Here is an 18,362-nt window from a genome sequence, read left to right on the forward strand (position 1 = left end):
TAACCAGCTTCAACATTAAAAGTGATTGTACATTTGTAATAAAAATACAGTATACTGTTTTTAAGAAAGTGACACCTAGTTCATACAATGATGTACAGAAGAACTATTAATGTATGAACCCGAAGGACGAGTATTTAAATTTCCAGCACATTTAGAGTTTGGAGTCCTTGGATAAATTATTCAGATTTTGTAGAAAATGGCCTTAAATGTTTTCACCATTACCTTCTATCGGTGAATTTTGCATGATTTTGATTCTAATGAACTTGCCGGAAACACACAGTGAACTGGTGGAAAGTTTTCTATTTCTCAGTGTATACTATGTGCTGTATGTGACCAGAAGACTTCAGCATAATTAAACATTTATCTCTTGTTGTTAGAATGTAGAACTTTATGGTTATACTCATAATAATATGTTGATTGATATCAATAGTCCTATTTACAAAGTATTTAATGTGCATTATTGAGTGGTTATTTCAATTGCTGATGGTATAACTATAACATTTCAACCAAATAAAACCATTTTGTATGCTTAATATAAATCAGTCGGGATGATTGAAGACACAGCACCATGCACACACACACACACACACACACACACTCGGGTAGACCAGAAGACAGAAACAGCAGACACAACTAGTCACAAAGTATGGTCTGATCTCTGAAATAATAATAAAAAGGTTTTCCAACAGCAAGAACATGTTTTATAGAATGAGAGCAATAAATTATCACATAATTTCTCTGAATGTGTGTTTTGCATTGAAACCTCATACATATATACAAATAAAATCTCATACAATTAAATCTTAAATATAGGAACTGCTCTTACACACACATACTGATACAATTGAACAATTACAATTCGTTCCAAGTCCCCCCGAGTCCATAAAATGTAAACAATGGTTCATGTACCCACACCCAGTCCCATAAAGATTTCCAAGTCCAATGCAGAGTAAATATGGCATATTTATATTAGCTAATATATACATTCAGGTTTATACAGCATCATTCAGCTAAGTGCAGTTACACATGCAACACGGGGCACGGTGGCGCAAGACATTAGCGTGTCCACAATCCGGAACACGCATCTTTAAAAAACTACTAAATTAATTTTTTTACATCATACATCTCTGCTGTATCTGTGTTTGAGCTCAGCATGCCCAAGCACTCAGAACTGTTAATACAAGCACAAGAGCAAAGCATTAGAGCTACAGAGAAGCTAAACCCATAGCATAGAAAAAACGTGAAAGAGAATGGCCTTCAAGATTCAGATCATGTCACAGCTTATGATTTAACACATGGGAAAAGCCTTAAAAAGACAGTACACTCAAAAATAAAATGTCTTTCCCATTTTACTAACCCTCTTGTCAGTTTAAACCTATATGAGGGTATTTCTTTATAAAACTTCCATACAGGGTTTTTGCTAAATGTCTGAGCAAAGTGGAAAGACTCCCAGACTTCAAAAAAGCATTACATAGATATTACATATACCATCAAGTGTAATTTGTGTGCTATGTAGCAGCTCTTCTGAAGTCATATAAAGATTTTCATGTGAGAAACTGAATGAATCATTATTTATTCTAAAAAGTATTGCCTTGAGAGACTCGCTTGACAGCAATGGCCACCATTTACTTTCAGTGTTGGAAAGGAGCAGACATTATGATATAAATAACTTGTTTCAGAAGACAGGAGGGCGAATTTTCATTATGAGGTTAATGATTACTTCATGGGTTCTTCCGTCCACTGGCAATACAGGCAGATTTGAAGTACTGGAGTCCTGGAATCCAAACGATCACCTCACTGACAAGAACTGGGCCAAAAAATAAACAAAAAGGGCTGGGCCAAGCAGCACGGATTCATAATTTAAAAGATCACTTTGAGCCTTGTGACACTAAAAGGTTAATATTGTATAAGTATAAAAATAACTGCCAACACAAAAATCTTTAATGTAATACTGTGAACAATTAAAAGTGTTAATATATATATATATATATATATATATATATATATATATATATATATAGAAAATGGACAACTTTCTGGAGGGTGGCAGATGGTAATGATGCTTTGGATCCTAGGCACTGATGAACTTTAACTTGTGTATGTGCAAAACCAGAAACTTCAGCAAAATCTTTACATCTAAAGATGCCTTGACAGCATCTTACTGTGAATGGATGTGAAGGTGTGTGTGTGCATATAGGTCCCCTAAACTTCCATATAAAAAATAAGTGGCCACTGACATGCAACTCAGCATTGTTTCACAATATTAAAAGAGCAAGTTGCTTAAGTAAGTGTGTATGGCTTTTGGCAACAACAACTTTTACATGGATCAAACATTTTTCACGTAAATAATAGTTTTACAACCTTGCTGCAAAACATTAACCTGAAATCAGCAGTCCGATTACATTAATCGTACACCAGGAATCTAGCCTGCGGAAAAAAAAGCTCTCATAAAACCACCAGCACAGCACTCCGCTAAAACATATCAATGTATCATATTAGTAGTTGCATTTACACCAAAAATAGCAAGAATTAGATGAGCAGTATTTGACATCATAGTAGTTATAAATTCACTCATAAAATCACCCATATTCAGACGTTCTTTTAAAATTCTGTTTCTGAATAGTAACTTCTAAATATTTAACACTATTACTGCCTTGTTTTAAAGCTGTACAAAACCAAATCCAGAACTCATTTCAGGAATTCGGTGGCACTCTGTCCAGTTCATCCGAAGGTGATCCAGAGAAAATATCCAGATGCATTGATCCCGAACCTCCAATGACACACCTTTACTGTAGGCACTAAGGTTATGTGATGAATTGCCAAATATAAATGATTTATAGATCAGATGAGATTGATTAAATACTTACAGACAGAATAACATTAACATTCAATGGGAAGTACACAAGCTGAGGTAACAGCAGAGGTGGTGCTGGGTTAAATGTACTGAATTGTGATTGGTGGCTATTAGTCTAGACTCATTATATTTCTTAATTTACAGTAGTACCAAAAGACAGCGAAACATCTACCCAAACGTTTTTAAACCTGGCTCACATTCAACTGGTAACACAAATCACATCAGGACATAGCTGAGGTCTAAAAGATGTTTTACACAAGTATCCTTGTTGAAAAGATTAACATGTCACTGTAGTGTTTTTATAACTAGCTTACCCTTAACCAAAGAAAATATATTTTCCTTAATATGAACTTTCAATATATTAAATCATTTAATAAATATTTGAAATAATACACTGTTAATACTGTATATTACAATACTGCATAAAGAATTGCCACTTTTATATATTGGAAAAATATAATATGGAAATGTATGATTTAACATATTGAATTATATTTTTCAGTATATTCCCACAGATTTTTCTTTCATAAGGGTAACCATGTTCTCTTAGTGACTGGCCATGTCGGTTCACTATCACCAAACCACCATTAACCAGCACAAACCAGCACAGAATGGTCTTTTCAGCAAGGATTGGCTTATGAATAAATTTTATTATGTCAAAAAAAAGTCCCTTTCTCACTGCACAGCATACATTAAATGAAGCTTTCTCAATGATTGAACACCCTGTTCCTCCACTCACGAATCAAAAGAAAAGTCTCTAACATTCTTATTGGCATCCCCTTTAAGTGCATGCTGGTCTTTTTAACAGTATATTTCAGATGAGAAATAAGTTTGAAAATTTGAGGAATGTATCAATAGTGAATGATTGTCATCGGACACGCATGAAAACTTAAAAAGACTACGAATGAACAGTTCAGTTCAAATCCCAGTTTCTGGTAGATTTTGCTATCATCTGTTCAGTTTCTTCCATGCTCCTTCCGTTTTTGAAGTTAAAAAGCTTACTAGACACCTTTTCACTTAAAATCTGGTCTCTTTAAATCCAGAATCTGAGTTTGATTTACATTGGCACCCCCTTTCTTCTTGTAAGCTCATCCTTTGGCAGAGATGCACATCCAATTCAATGTAAACTTTCTAAAACACTTTTACTCTGCTTTACGTCTTCATCACTTTTGGCTTCTCAGAACTTCATTTATAGATTAGATGCCGACACAGCAAGTGTGTTTCGCCATTCAGGCTAACAGTGACCATGTCGCTGGCCAGGATCCCGCTCCCCTGTGACATCTTGAGGCTCTACACATGAGGAAAGCGTATGTGGAAGTAACAGAGGCTGAGTAGGGTTTGCTTCCTCTTGCCTGGGCTTCGTCTCGTCTGCGTTGGGACTCTGACCCTGCGCCCTCTGCTGCGGCTCACCCTCACACCACCGTGCTGATGCGGTTGATAGGTTTGGATTTGGAGCCGCCGCCTGTGCTGCTGTTGGTGGCTCCGGCTCCTCCTCCACCCCCTGGGCCGCCCGGCTGGGCCCCCATGGGCCCGGGAAGCTGCGGGGCCAGCGGGGAGAGCGGGGTGAGAGGAGTGAGGGGTGTATGTGGGGAGGATGGAGGGGGTAACGGTGAGTGCAGAGGAGGGGGCGGGATGGAGGAAAGGGGCGGGTACTGCGGTACGTAGTGGGTGGCGCCCTGGGGTATGTGGCGAGCGGTGATGGCAGAGGGTGCCTGAGGGGGAGGGGAGAAGATGAAGTGAGGTTGATGGGCGGAGTGATGCATTAAGGGGTGGGGGCTGTGGGCGTGTCCGGGATGGCTGTGGATATGAGAGTGAACGAGGGAGTGGGCATGCGGGTGGGGCTGAGAATGAGACAGTGTGAGTGGAAGCTTGCCGGAAGGACCGGGTGTACGCACGAGGCGTATGGTGTTGGGGTGTACGTGGTAGAAGCTGAATGGTCCGATGGGGGAATGGGGCGAATGTGGGGACAGAGGTGGAGGGGTGCAGGCCATATTGCCGTAGCGGGCCTGCTGCATAGGCTGATGGGATAGTTGCTGCTGGAGCTGGGCGTGAGAAGGAGCGGGGGGTCCGCGACGTGGGAGGGACCCTCGTTGAAGTGTATAGTGGGTAGCGGGCAAATGGCCTGGGACGGATGCCTGCATGTGATATCGATGATGATGGTGGTACGGGGGTGGAGGCTGCCCAAAGTTGTTGTGACAGTACTGGGCGTGCAGCGCTTGGATTTTGGATGGCCCACCGGGGTCTGACTGACTGAGGGCAGACGGGGACGGAGGCGGTGGTCCGCCTGTAGTAGGAGGCGGCACGGGGGCCGGGTAATGTGGCCCGGGGGGTATAAGGGGAGGTGGAGGTTTGGCGCGTTTGCTGCCAAACAGGGAGCCCAGGAAGGAACCTGAATTGCTCCCTCCAGAACTGCTCCCCGGTCCCCCACCTTGATCGCCGATGCCAGGAATTCCCCCCATGTTCCCTACGGCATTGTGAAGCTGCCCCGGCCCACCCCCCACCCCTACTCCGGGGCTCAGGATGGGGCGATGAGGCCGGTAGTCTTCCAGCCCATAGCAGCCGGGAACAGCGCTCCCCATGGGAATGCGTTGGTGCGGCTGAGGACTGTTAATGATGGATCCCTACCAGTGCACACAAACATGACAGTTTAGAGATACTTTCTATTTTAAGTTGTTACAAGTTACAATTTACACAATAATATAGAGACATTATCACAATACACGCAAGTCAAAACACAGCTGGATGTTAGTCAAGATCAACCACTAACAAGTTTTTTTTAAAAGATAATCAGCAGACAAAAGCATCCATCTGTGTCAATCACTGGTTAGGGCCTTGATATCACCCAGGCAATCCATTAGTTAGTAATATTAACAGATACTTCAACCAAAAATGAAAGTCATCATTTACTCACCATCAGATTGTTCCAAACCACTATAAATTTTGTTGTTTTGCTGAACACACAGGAAGAAATTTGAAAGAATGTCGGATCTCATCCCCGATTTACTGCCATAGTAGGGAAGATAAATACTATGGGAGTCAATGGCAGATGAGATCTTTCATTCTTCCAAATATCTTCCTGTGTGTTCAGCAGAACAAAGGAATCTGGAACAATCTGAGAGTGAGTAAAGGATAACAGATTACAATTTTTTGGGTGAAAGTAGTAGTAGTTGACAGCAAGTGCACAGTGAATAACCTGGAATACATTCAGCATGCACGCAAAAACAGATAAATGTTTTTTTTATTACCCAGCCTTGGCCATCACAATACAGTTCAGACTGAAGCATACTACACACAACAACCTTCACGAGACAACAACCACAAAGTCATGCAAAGCTGTTTTCACTCTGAAACATTTTGGAGTCATGCTGCATGCAGTTGTTAATGCTTCAACACAAGATCAGTCCATTTAAATGCAGACTACTGCAGACTGACTTACTTCAATGGTACTATCCATAGAACCGACGCTGTTTCTACGGCCTCGCTTTCCTGTACCCAACCAACAAAGCACATCCAGGTCAGGGTCAATACTTATTTTAAGTTCGTCCCTTGATTATTAGTTTGCAAATAATGTCTTGAAGCTTAAAATCTAACTTGTACAATTATGAATCAAATACAAAATCAAATGCAAATACAGATCACACCATTAGAGGGCAGTGTTTGTCACACAGAACCTCAGCACTCCACACCAGTGCCTAAATAACTGTTATGATCAAACTGTTGTGGATCCATTAATATCTCGCCCATGGTAAATAAAATGTTTTTTAAACTGCTTACCAAGCAGTATGCTTAGTGGTTTTATATTTATCTGACCATATAAAGTTAATGTGACAACATAGATATGTTAAATAGTGTTTTAATGTTTTTTACCTGTCTCAGAGAGGTCTCTCAGTGAGGAACTAAGGGCTGTTCGTTTAAGCCCCTCCCCCGATGCGTACGTGTCATCGAGACTGGGTCTACCCAGAGTGCCATTCACAGCCTCATTCTTCATCCCACCGACCCCACCCGCATCTCCACTGAGGAGTGCTGGACGCATCACACCTTTCTGCTTCTCCAACTCGGCTACGGAGAAGAGACGTGGAGTTAAAACTGGTACATCCTACTGTAACAATATTACATTTACGTTTATGCATTTGGCAGCGCTTTTATCCAAAGCGAGTTACATTGCTTTATGCTTTACATTTAAACATAGGTGTGTGCAATCCCCTGGGACTGAACCCACAACCTTATGTTGTTAACTACAGGAAAGCTATATATTACTGCGACCATAAGCACATTTCTGTGATTATCTGTGCAGGAAAAATCTAGTTATTTGTCAATTTGGATCAGGCAAACAATATGAAAATTTCTTACACTCCACACGGTATTTCTCCATCTCCTGAACCTCAGCGACGCTCTCACGTAGGTCGCTGGTGAATCGTGTTCGGTCCTGCTGACTCGGTGCGTTGAATACGATCAGAACCTTCCGCTCGCTGCCTGGCAATGCTGATGTCAGTCTAATACCGTGAGGGTAGTCTGAAAAAGTGGAAGAGAGATAGAGGGTAAAACTCGGTCAATTAGACAGAATCAGATACAGAGGGATGGGCTTTGCCTTATGTAATTAGTTATAGATCTCTCACTGTGACAAAATCAACAGATACAAACATTGAGTCCTCTAAAAACACGCCAGTGACCTCACACATTCAACGAAAAACCACTGCAAAATCATTTTGTTAAGTAATGCTATGTGTTATTTTTTAGGTAAAACCTACACATCCTAAATATAAGATAGATTTGATAGTGAAGAAAAAATGAAGACTGTATCTGAGAAAAAAAAAAAAAAAATTTACAAATAAATCTTACAAAATATTGTGAGGTTTATGCTTACAAAAAGAAAATATTAGTAACTTTGTCATTTCCATTTAAATTAATATAATGGATATTTAACTAGTTTTTACAACTGTTTATTTATAGATTTCTCGTAATGCATTCCAGACAGAGAAATAGGCAGAATAGTCCAAATTAAAGTGCATCTTCAAAAACAACACCACACACAAAAAGATGTTTCAAAAGTATATTTCAAAATGTGCCACGTCTATTTTTAACCTCATACACTACTAAAAACCCAAACACCGGCTATTAAAACCACGGAGCAGACGATGCCAAAGCGGCGAGCTCCAATGGAGAGCTGGAGTGAATAAGCACGGAGAGAATAAACCGAGTTGTGATGGAGCAATAGTATAAATAAAGAAGAAGGGGCAGATGGCGAGACAGATGGAGGGGTGAACATACTTACAGGAGTTCTGGAACATATGAACCTGCATCTCCACCAGGGGAAAAGACTGTCTGAAACTGTACGTCACGGAAGTCTTCTTCTTCTGGAAGATCTTTGTTACCTGCAGATAGAAACAAGAGAGATGTTTGCCTTTGTATTTATGACAATCTTACAATACACTTTGATGACTTTATTTTTTTCTCAAATGTGGGAAATAGTAATATTAAAGGGAAAGTGCACTTAAAATGGACATTCTTTCATTTACATACTCTCATGTCATCCCAAACCTGTATGACTTTCTACTGCACAACACAAAGAAGATATTCTGAAGAACGCTGGTAACCGAACAACACAGGCCCCCTTTGACTTCTATTGTATGGACACAAAACCACTGAGACATTTCTCAAAATATCTTCTTTCGTGTTCTGCACAACCAACAGTCAAACACAGTTTGTGAACAACATGAGGGTGAATAAATAAGGAATTAGTATGCCTGTTAAATCTTTGCCTGGCAGTGTGTTTACAGACACCATTTATAAAAGATCACCATCAATATAAGTATTACTCTTATAAAAAAAAAGAGTAAATGTTGCGCCGTAATTACATCATGGTGAAGAAGACTCACCACCAGCAGGTCATTAAAGAGGAAGACCTCCCGCTGGTGAACTCCACTCCGCTGGGGTCGATTGGGGTCAGGGACTTCATACAGCTGACAACAGCACACTAGCCTGCGATGGGGCAAAGACAGCACCTACACACACACATACACAGACAAAATGGAGTTTGAACCAGAAATATGGCACACATGAGAAAGGTTACAAGAGAAGCAGTTTTTCTTACAGGCTTCTTGCCCACGATGACCCTCTCCACAGCCTGAACCTGAGACACGTGGTCATCGTTTGTCCTGAGTTCCCATTTCTGAATGCGCTGGTAGATCCCGACTAATATATCCCTGGGAATATCTTGTCCATTATCCACTCCTGTTGAGGTGAGCAAAAATAGATTATAAAAACAGCCGTATAATCTTGGGTTAAATAAAAATCAAAACAGAACTGCACCGTGCAATCCAGTAACCCATCTGATTTAGCAAAAGCCATTTAGAATCTGTTGTGTGGATGGATGTGTATGGTCACCTCTGAGATTCTTAATGAAATCCTCCAGTTTCATCTTCCTCTCTGCTTTGACATTAGGACTGTACATGTCTGTGTTGAGGAGAATAATGGCAAATGCCAGGATGAAGATCGTGTCCGGGTTCTGAAACTGACGGACGAGCGCTGGGTTGCACACACAGTATCTCTGACTGTGAAAAAGAGAAAATCTATTGTGAAAAATCTATTTAAAAAACAAACATGACATGAACGGTTAAAGGACATACCTGAATGCCTCCACCAGTCTCTCTACTTTCTGAGCTTCTCCTTGAACTTTAATCTGAGCCTGGAACTTTCTCAAAGCGTCATCCAGATCCATCCCTGAGAAATCCATCTCATCCAACACACAGCTAAAATGAAAATTATTATAACAATTATTTACTTTCAGACAGACATGTTTGCCTTTGGGCTAGTGTGTGCCGATCTATATAGCATACGGAACGTGAAACAGAAGACAAGAAAAAGCTCATTACTTACTCCAAAACATCCTTATTGAACTGTTTTTGTCGGTTTCCCAGAAACTCCCCGATCATCTGCCTGCTTAAGCCTTTCCTCTCGAGAATGAAGCGTGCAATGCCCACAGGTGTGTCTGACACAAACCCTCTCTCTATCAGATACTGGATCCCCTTCTCTGGTTTCCTGGAAGATAAAGAGAGTGAGAGTTAAACAAAGATGAGACAGAGATGTCCGCAATCTAAAACTTCATTCCTGTAAAACAATGATCAACTAAAGTGATTAAAATATTACATTTATATAAAGATGGATTTACAGATAAAAACGTCTTAAGCAAAAAGGATTACATTTTCATTTTTGAATTCTGACTGAGAAATCAGAGTTGAATCGCCTTTTATTGATCTTTGCCACTTGATCTTACAATCCACTTGATTTTTTATGTCATAAGGATTCATTTTCAGCCTTTTAAAAGTTCTAAAAGAGCTGGATCATTCGTAACACATCAATCTTGCATCATAAAACATTACAGTTACTTTTCTTTACCAATTCTCTATAATTTATAATAGACGGACATGTTAAAATAACAGTGCTAACATAAATCCTATGTGATCTTTAACAGGTACTAAATCAAAACAGAAGTTTAGGAAAATCTCATTATATCCTGAATGTCAGAGTGTTAAAATGAACAGAATCTGATTCATCTTAATGCATTTGTCTTTAATATTGCATATTCTATTTACCTCTACCAGGGGTGTATGCATAAATTGTGTTATATAATACAAAACTTTTAACATATGTATAAAAGAGCTATGGCTGTTGTTTTATAATAGGCGTTTGACTTCATACAATGCTGCAACCGCAAGAACCGATAGACGGATGACATCAAAGTAGCGTCAGAGCGATTCGAAAAATCTTCAGCAGTTTGCATTCGATTCGCTCTTGCAGTACTTTGATGTCATCCGCCTGTCAGTTCCTGAGGTGGGGCATGAAGTCTAACATCTAATTCGATAGGCTTGTTCGACTTAATGCGGCTCTGCATGACCCGACAGGGCGGATGACATCAAAGTCCCGCGAGAGTTTCCTTTCGAATCCCTCTACGCCGCATCAAGTCGAACAACCCTATTGTATGGAAGTTGAATCCTATTAGTCGAACTTCAAACACATGACCTATGTCAACAAATAATGTTTTTTTATGTACGTCAAGATGTTTAAGGGTTTAGCTTTCCTAATTCTGTTCCTACATGTAGTTTTATTGTTCAGTAAGAGACTTATTTAATTTGTATAAATAGAGATATAGAAAGTTTAACTAAACATTGAATGTTATAAATTCTTTAAAAATTAAAATGTTATTAAAAAATTAAAATGTACCAAAATAAACCTGATATCTGATTTTCAATTTCTTTCATTTTAATTTATTATAAATAATGTAATACTACTGTAATCATGAATCCTGTATTGTGTATCATATCATAGCTGTATCGTGAATCATTACATCCATAACATTTTACACCTCTGTTATTTAGTTCTTTGAATATGTTTTTTTAACAGTTTATTTCTTTCATGCAATGCACATACACATCTCCCTGCAGAAGTCTCTTACTTGTTAAAGAGGTTGAGTCCAATGCGGTACTGCCTCCTCTGCACCACATCGTTGTTAAAAGCGGGTGAGTCCCAGCTGTGCCTGCTTTCTCTCTGATAGGTCTGTTTGCCTAGCGGAGGCAACGGCTCTCTCAGACTATCTCTGGATGAGGAGCCTGAGCTGCAATTGATGGTCTCATTAGAGTTAGTGGTGGAGTTCAGAGAATCGTTGTCCCCATCAGAGTGCTCCATGCCAGTAGGCGGCAACGCCGCAGAAGAGGAAGAAGACAGTGGCGTAAGTGGAGGTTGGGTAGGGGAGGGTGATGTGGGATCTGTGTAGGGGTGATGCATGTGTGGTAACGGGTGGTGCTGAAGTGGATGGTGAATGTGTGGCTGATGATGATGGTGCATCATAGCATGGTGCGGCAGATGTGTAGGCAGAGGCGACGGGATGGGACGGCCTGAAGGTCTCGCCTGACCCTGAGCCGTACAGGGATTGGGCGTGCGAGAGGCGGGGTTGTGTTTGAGAGTTCCCTGGGGCGATCCGCCACTTGCGGGCTCCTGCTCGTAGATCAATTGTCTGCTGATGGAGCCGCGATCGGAGCGGTCGCTCAAGTCAACGGAGCTATCACTGGGTGGCTCTATAGTGAGAACAGGGAGGTGCGATCCACGTAAACGGTAATCCCGGCATTCAGTGCACGGTGTGCTGCGCCGGCTGTTATTGCTGCCCCCGCCCTCCGTGTCCCGACTGTCCTCGCGACCTCCGACACCGCTGCTGACGCCCCAGTACTCCGTGTCTGTGCTAGAGGGAACTCGGTCAATGGACAGTGGCGAACACGGCATCCCATCGTCCATGTAAAGTGTGACATCGCTGTAGGAGGTGGCAGTGCTGTCTTCATGCATGACGCCCAGTCGCCCCTGCTCCCCCAAGACCCCCCTGCGTGGAGTAGCTTTGTTGCTCCACACACACTCTCCGAAATCCTCGGACTCCTCTCCGGCCCCACCACCATCCTGTGATTCCCCTCGGCTTGACTGACATGTCAGAGTGTCGTCCATTGAGTCAGCCAAAGACGTCACCTACAAAGGAAGCACACAGTCAGAATGATCCTAGCATTAGCGCTAGTCAATTCAGGTTGTGGATGGTTAACACTTTGGCACGTTTAAGTAGAATCATCTGTATGGATGAGCACTGCATCAAATAATGACTGGATGAATGTAATGACCATTGTGTCTATGTGCAAGTAATTTAAAACAAAGTCGCTCAAGGAGTCTGTCTAGGCCAGGGGTCGGCAACCTTTGCGACCAAGAGCCATTTTGGGCCATCTCCCACCAAATAAAGTCTGGAGCCTCAACCTATATATAACCTTTAAATAACCATAACACAGGTTATGCATGTCATGTAGCAGTTGGACCACTAGGTAGGAATATAGTGTGATTTTTATTGTGTTTAGATGATGGCAAATTTTTACATTATTGTCCATGGTAAGAAGTGGGAGTGTTGCAATATTAGAGTAGCGTCGCCGTGTTGCACGTGCTGCTTTAGTTAGACTTTAGCTTTTTTCTGTGTACTTTTGTTTTGCCGGCGTTTGAGGAACCACAAGACTCCGCCTACTCACGGCAATCTCCGAATACAGACATCATGCGTAAACATTATGAGAATATAGTACGCTAGCCAGACAGGATTTAAACAAAGAAATAAAAAACGCTGTTCTCTGTATGTTTTTTCTGTCATCTCCGGTCGCGCTCACAAGTACATTGCATGCACTTATTTCATCTATTCTAATGAAATAGACGAAAAAGCAAATACATTTACCCAACAAGGGTGTATGGCTGGAGAAATGTGTAACATTATGCTTTTTCAGATATTTCTTGAAGAAATCAGGACAAAAGTGCACCAAGTAGACGGATTACAGATTTTGTTTCAACAGTATGAACAGCAAAAAACACAAATATGTTTACAACCCCAACACGCCTGGAATGTGTGAATGATTTTCAGTCCTTTTTCATTTTATTATTTTACATTTTTAGTATTTCAAAAATGATAAAGAATAAAGTTCATACAAATGTGTCCACATTCCCCAGTCTCTCCACACAGAGTAAAATAAATATTCACATGTGACATTCCCTGAAGTAAACAGAATTGAGTCAGTAGAATTGGACACAGTGTATTTTATGCATATTTCTGACAATGCTGTCAGACCTTTGGGTTTAGTACCGTCTCGAGTTTTCCATTCTCTCTTTCCATAATAGCAGCTACTGCCAGTTACTGTATGAGAAAATCTCTGTCTGAAAAGGATTTGATTTCATCACTTGCAAAATGACAGTCGGTTCTAAATATAGGATCTGAAAGCCAAATTAGATTGTGTGTTCAGTGTGAACAAAGCCATATTGTCTGAGGAGTCAGCTTTAACACAACATATGTCTCGCAGGCAACACCTAAAGCTAATTTAAACCAAGCTCTCTCCAAGCCGATCTTTAATTTGGACTAAAATGTATACATGTCTTCTACAACTACAATGAAATTAACCTAACATTGCAGTCACAATCATCACCCATAAAAATCTAAAAATATATATTGTTAGAGCAAAATCATACCACTTATTATATATAAAATAAATGCAAATTCCTCAACTCTCTCACCTGTTTGTTAAAGGCGTCATCATGTGAGTATTCCTCCCTGTCTGAAGGACAGTGGGCAGGTGAATCGGACTCCTGCTGTGTGTCTGGAGTTCCTGGTTGGCCGGCTGTGCCCAAGGTTGATGGGTGATGGCTGCTATATCGACCATGCTGCTGCTGGAGAATCTGGGGCTGAACCTGAAGAGATCAAGCCAAAGACAGAATTTTGGCCTCTTATTTTTGTGTACAGTCAGGTGTAGTCCAGAGGAGTTAAAAGGAAGAGGGTGTATTCAAAATGAATGTAACAAGGAAAGCAATAAAATTAATGTCTGTTTGATCAATTTGGTTGTTGATGTACAGCTAATGAAAAAATGATGCACAGTAGCCCAGGTGAATTTTAATCTCTGCACATATTCCAGAAGGAGGTTTATATCAATCGACCAATCAGAATGGGTTTTGATTCGCCCAAAAAAGGAAAAAGGAAGAAGAAATGAAATTCCTACCACATCCTTCCATATTAAGAACTCTCATCAGAGGTGGCCTTTCAAGCCAACTAACTTTCAATATTGTTTTAGTGTATTAATAAGACTGATTGTGATCAGAATGGCCATATATATTTTTTCCCATAATTATTAGTACAATAAACAAATAATAAATACATTTTCTGTGCATAATTCTGAAGTTAAAATTATGTACACATCCCTTAAACTATAAATACATGAATTTATGTCTGAATGTTTTTGCATTTTGTGTTCATAAGAACATTACCTGTGGCTGCCGTTCGTCAAATGAGTACTGCGAACGCATGTTCGACAAGATGATCCGACGCGTCATTCGGCTTTCAGAGGCAGAACTGCGCAGCCTTTGAAAGTTCTTCTTCATGCGATATTGCCGGAACGCCCTCTGTATGGTTCGAGCCGCTCGCCTGCTTAGGAAGTAGCCGCCATACTTCCTCTCAAGCATCTCCACCTTATTGATGAAGATGAGGAAGATGAAAAGAGCAAGACAAAGATACAGGGTTTCTTTAAATCAGTAATATAGTTTTGCCTAAATCTGAATTAAAAGAAATCTGTGTACTGCCAGCATCACTCAACACTTTAGATAAGAAAAAGATCGGGTTTTGGCAGTTTTAAAATCATTGTTATTGTTTAAATAGCTCACTCAAACGATTTAAAAATAAAAACTGCAACTCCAACACTCATTATGTGCGATGATGTAAATTTGGCTCCTCATTAGAATGGCTGACAGCCCATTTGTATCTAATTATTTAGAGTTTGACTGCAGTTTAAACTGAAGAATGTTTGTGATGGAGGCCATCTCACTTTCTGACAATGACAGATCCGACCACAAAAACAAAACACTTGTGTAACAGCGTTCTGACATATAAAAAAACTAAATTTACCCAGAAGTACCATGGTATGACACTTGTGTGTGTTAGGGGCCATTCACAATTCACATCTTTTGCGCGCTCAAACATTGAGCGACACGGTCGTGATGCATATTTGATGCAATGCTCTGTTTATCTAGGCGAGTCGTCGTAGCCGTATCAAGAGGAAAATATTTCCATTTGTCAGAATGCCATGCGCATCACAGGTCGTGTGACAAGAAGCAACCAACCAATACAGACAAGCTCAGTGAAGATGGAAACACAGATTATCACAGCATTAATAAATCTAGTAGCACAGTTATTGCAAGGTATTTTCAGTGCATATAATCCATGTATCCTTTGTTTATACCTCGTCATCTCAACGGCTAGCGTGAGCCTTGGTTGCTTAGCAACTATAGACGCCAGGAGAGCTCAAACCCTGAGGCGCTTTGGGAAAATAAGAGAAAGCAGTGTGGCGTGCGGTTTCAGACGGGAATTGTGAATCTCCCCTAACAGTGTTTTTGTTATACATACTTGTTTCTAATTGGTCAAATACTTTTGTATAAAGACAACTTCACTGTGCTAGTCTTATGTTTCATACAGCACTCTCAACATCTATATTTGATTATTGTTCCCACACAAGGAAATAATTTCATCTCCAATCAATATTTAATGTGCATTTATTTATTCATCTGGCAAGAAGCTGTGTAATAAGGGGAAAACTGTACAGTACAACCAAATGGTCATTTTTGCAGAATCATAATCCGTTCCATTCTGTACGTGTATTTTTACTAGTGTTAATTTCGCTAACGAAATTATTTTCCCAGGATGAAGACAAGGCGATACGGAGACGAAAAGTAAGGCCATTAAATGACAACTAAGACCTTATCAGCACGCGATATCGTTGACGAAAAATGATGAGACAGGAGACAGCCAGATAACAGGAGTTCAGATCCCCCAAACAGGGATGAAAGGTTAAAAAAAATGACGAAGAGTGGCGAATGCTTTTACTGTGAAGCGCCGTTGAAGATCAATAAACAAGAGTTTAGCGATCTCCATCTGTTTTTTTTCTGTCATGAGCTGCTTGCAATTTTTCAAACGACAACAATCACTCGTGTGATTAAAATGTTTACCGATTTTTTTACTATACAGCATGACGAAAATGTGACTTTGTTTGTATCGACTAATACAAGATGAAAATGCATTGACATTTAGTCAAATAAACTTGTTGACTAAACAAAAAAAAATGGATGACATGGAAAAACTAAAAAGTATATTTGCCGTGGGACTAAAACTGAGACTAAAATAAAAAATGAACACTAATCTTCACGCACCTTCTTGTCCTGCAGGTCTGTGGAGAGCTCATAACTGTCAGAAAGCACTTTACAGCGCTTGCTCTCCTCTTCTTCTTGCTTGCGGAGTGCCAGGCTTGCGGGTTGGTGCCGGGTCCGTTGTGCCCAGGCCAGACTTGCTGGGCTCGGAGGAGCCACGGGAGGCCCCTGTGGGCCTGGGACGTTTCGAATGTTCACGTAGCGGTTCGAATTGCCCAGGTACGGGTCCTGACTGCAGGTGCTGTCAGAAAAGCTCCCTGTGTTAGGACACTGAGGATCTCCTTCCACACTAATAGAGAGAGAGAGACGGTTAGAGATCTTTAGGTCAACAACAGCCAAACACAGACATTTTTGTTGACAAGCTGATACTAAAACAAGTCTGTAACTTTGGCTCAGAAACTGTTCTGTGTAGACAAACATACTAGCAAACTAACCAACATTGGCATTTCAAATGCCCCTACGCAGCCCAGCCAGGGATCAACCATCTGGCCGGAGTACAAGACAACGAGAGAGATACAAGAGAAGATGGAGGGAGTGTGAAAGAGAAGTGAAGAGAGGACATGGTGTATAGAGAGAAACAGAGAAAGGGAGAGAGAGAAAGTTGGACGAAGAAACAGTGGCATGTGCAGTCAAGTAAGAGGCCAGCATAAATATTATAAGATCTGAGTCATCCAATGATGACAGAGAGAGAAAGAGATAAAGAGAGAGAGAGAGAGAGAGAGAGAGAAGCATGAACTAGTAATGAAAGTGGGAGTATAAAGGGAAACCGGCTTTCAATACCCTCCTCCACCTGAAGCAGGTGCATTTTACTGTAATGTTATGACTCACTTCCTGTTGCGAAACAATGTTGTTTAGAATTCATTCACATTTATTTGTGCATGAACAGTCAAATTTGTAATAATTGAATTTAAAGAAGCAATGAAACAATAATGTGACAAAATATCAGACCTGTGTGTAATAAAAGACTAAAAGGTATTCATAATTTTATACATTGATTTAATCATTTTATTTTTAACGTATTATATATATGTATATATATATTCTTCTATTTCTTATCATCTTGTTTAATTACTCCAAATATGTTTTCTAAGCACAGCTAAGTTGAAAATGTTTGGGTAATACAATTACAAATACAATGTATTAAACTGAAACAACAAACCATTTATCTGAACCCGATTACAACAGGTCACATTCATATTACACAACCTTCTGTAGTCTCCCACAGCTTAACGATATCTAACCCTCATTGTTTTCTACTGTTTTCAGTAATTTACTCACATGTAAGCATTGGCTCTGTGCGGGAGTTTGGTCCTTCGATGAAACCACATGGTTAAAAAGGTAAACACACACTCACACATGATGTCTGCAGACGTATGAGAGCAAGCATGTGTTTGTTAAGGAGCTGTTCTGGAATCAGCAGTTTCATGCTGGTGAGTTATTTGATGAATGCATTGAGTATCTGTCAATATCTGCAGTACGATTGCAGTTTACGAGCGACACAGAAGCAACACACAACTCCATGTGAAACAAACCTCCTCACACCAGGTGACCGGTAACTACCAACATTGCAACTGAATTTTATAAACAACTGCTTCAAACAATAGATGCCAAAGCGACCAATAATACAAAAATAATTTCCTCCTGCATTACAAAACATTCAGAATATAATCATTGGAGCCTTTGATTCGGCCTGTGAAAAAGTTTTACAAAATTAAACATAAAAATTCACGTGCAAAGCATCTTTCTCAATCAAAACCCCACACAC

The 18,362-nt window shown here is 40.4% G+C and overlaps 1 protein-coding gene across 5 annotated transcripts in view; it reads right to left on the bottom strand.

Moving 5' to 3' along the window:
- Positions 1-673: 673 nt before the first annotated feature.
- Positions 674-18,362, bottom strand: part of LOC130439816 (IQ motif and SEC7 domain-containing protein 1) — a 57,775-nt gene continuing 40,086 nt past the window's right edge. For 2 of the 5 annotated variants that reach the window (XM_056772392.1, XM_056772390.1), the window contains 14 exons: positions 16,601-16,886; positions 14,669-14,869; positions 13,925-14,098; positions 11,307-12,361; positions 9,731-9,892; positions 9,481-9,603; positions 9,239-9,405; positions 8,946-9,085; positions 8,710-8,856; positions 8,127-8,226; positions 7,205-7,366; positions 6,722-6,913; positions 6,291-6,340; positions 674-5,475 (listed from right to left, as the gene is read on the bottom strand). In XM_056772392.1, the coding sequence (XP_056628370.1) occupies positions 4,267-5,475; positions 6,291-6,340; positions 6,722-6,913; positions 7,205-7,366; positions 8,127-8,226; positions 8,710-8,856; positions 8,946-9,085; positions 9,239-9,405; positions 9,481-9,603; positions 9,731-9,892; positions 11,307-12,361; positions 13,925-14,098; positions 14,669-14,869; positions 16,601-16,886 (4,168 nt within the window). In that variant the 3' untranslated portion in view covers positions 674-4,266. The remainder of the gene's footprint in view (positions 5,476-6,290; positions 6,341-6,721; positions 6,914-7,204; positions 7,367-8,126; positions 8,227-8,709; positions 8,857-8,945; positions 9,086-9,238; positions 9,406-9,480; positions 9,604-9,730; positions 9,893-11,306; positions 12,362-13,924; positions 14,099-14,668; positions 14,870-16,600; positions 16,887-18,362) is intronic. The other 3 variants (XM_056772393.1, XM_056772394.1, XM_056772391.1) reach the window with 2 other exon arrangements.

Source organism: Triplophysa dalaica, chromosome 18, assembly GCF_015846415.1.
Source record: "Triplophysa dalaica isolate WHDGS20190420 chromosome 18, ASM1584641v1, whole genome shotgun sequence".
Classification (NCBI taxonomy): Eukaryota; Metazoa; Chordata; class Actinopteri; order Cypriniformes; family Nemacheilidae; genus Triplophysa; species Triplophysa dalaica.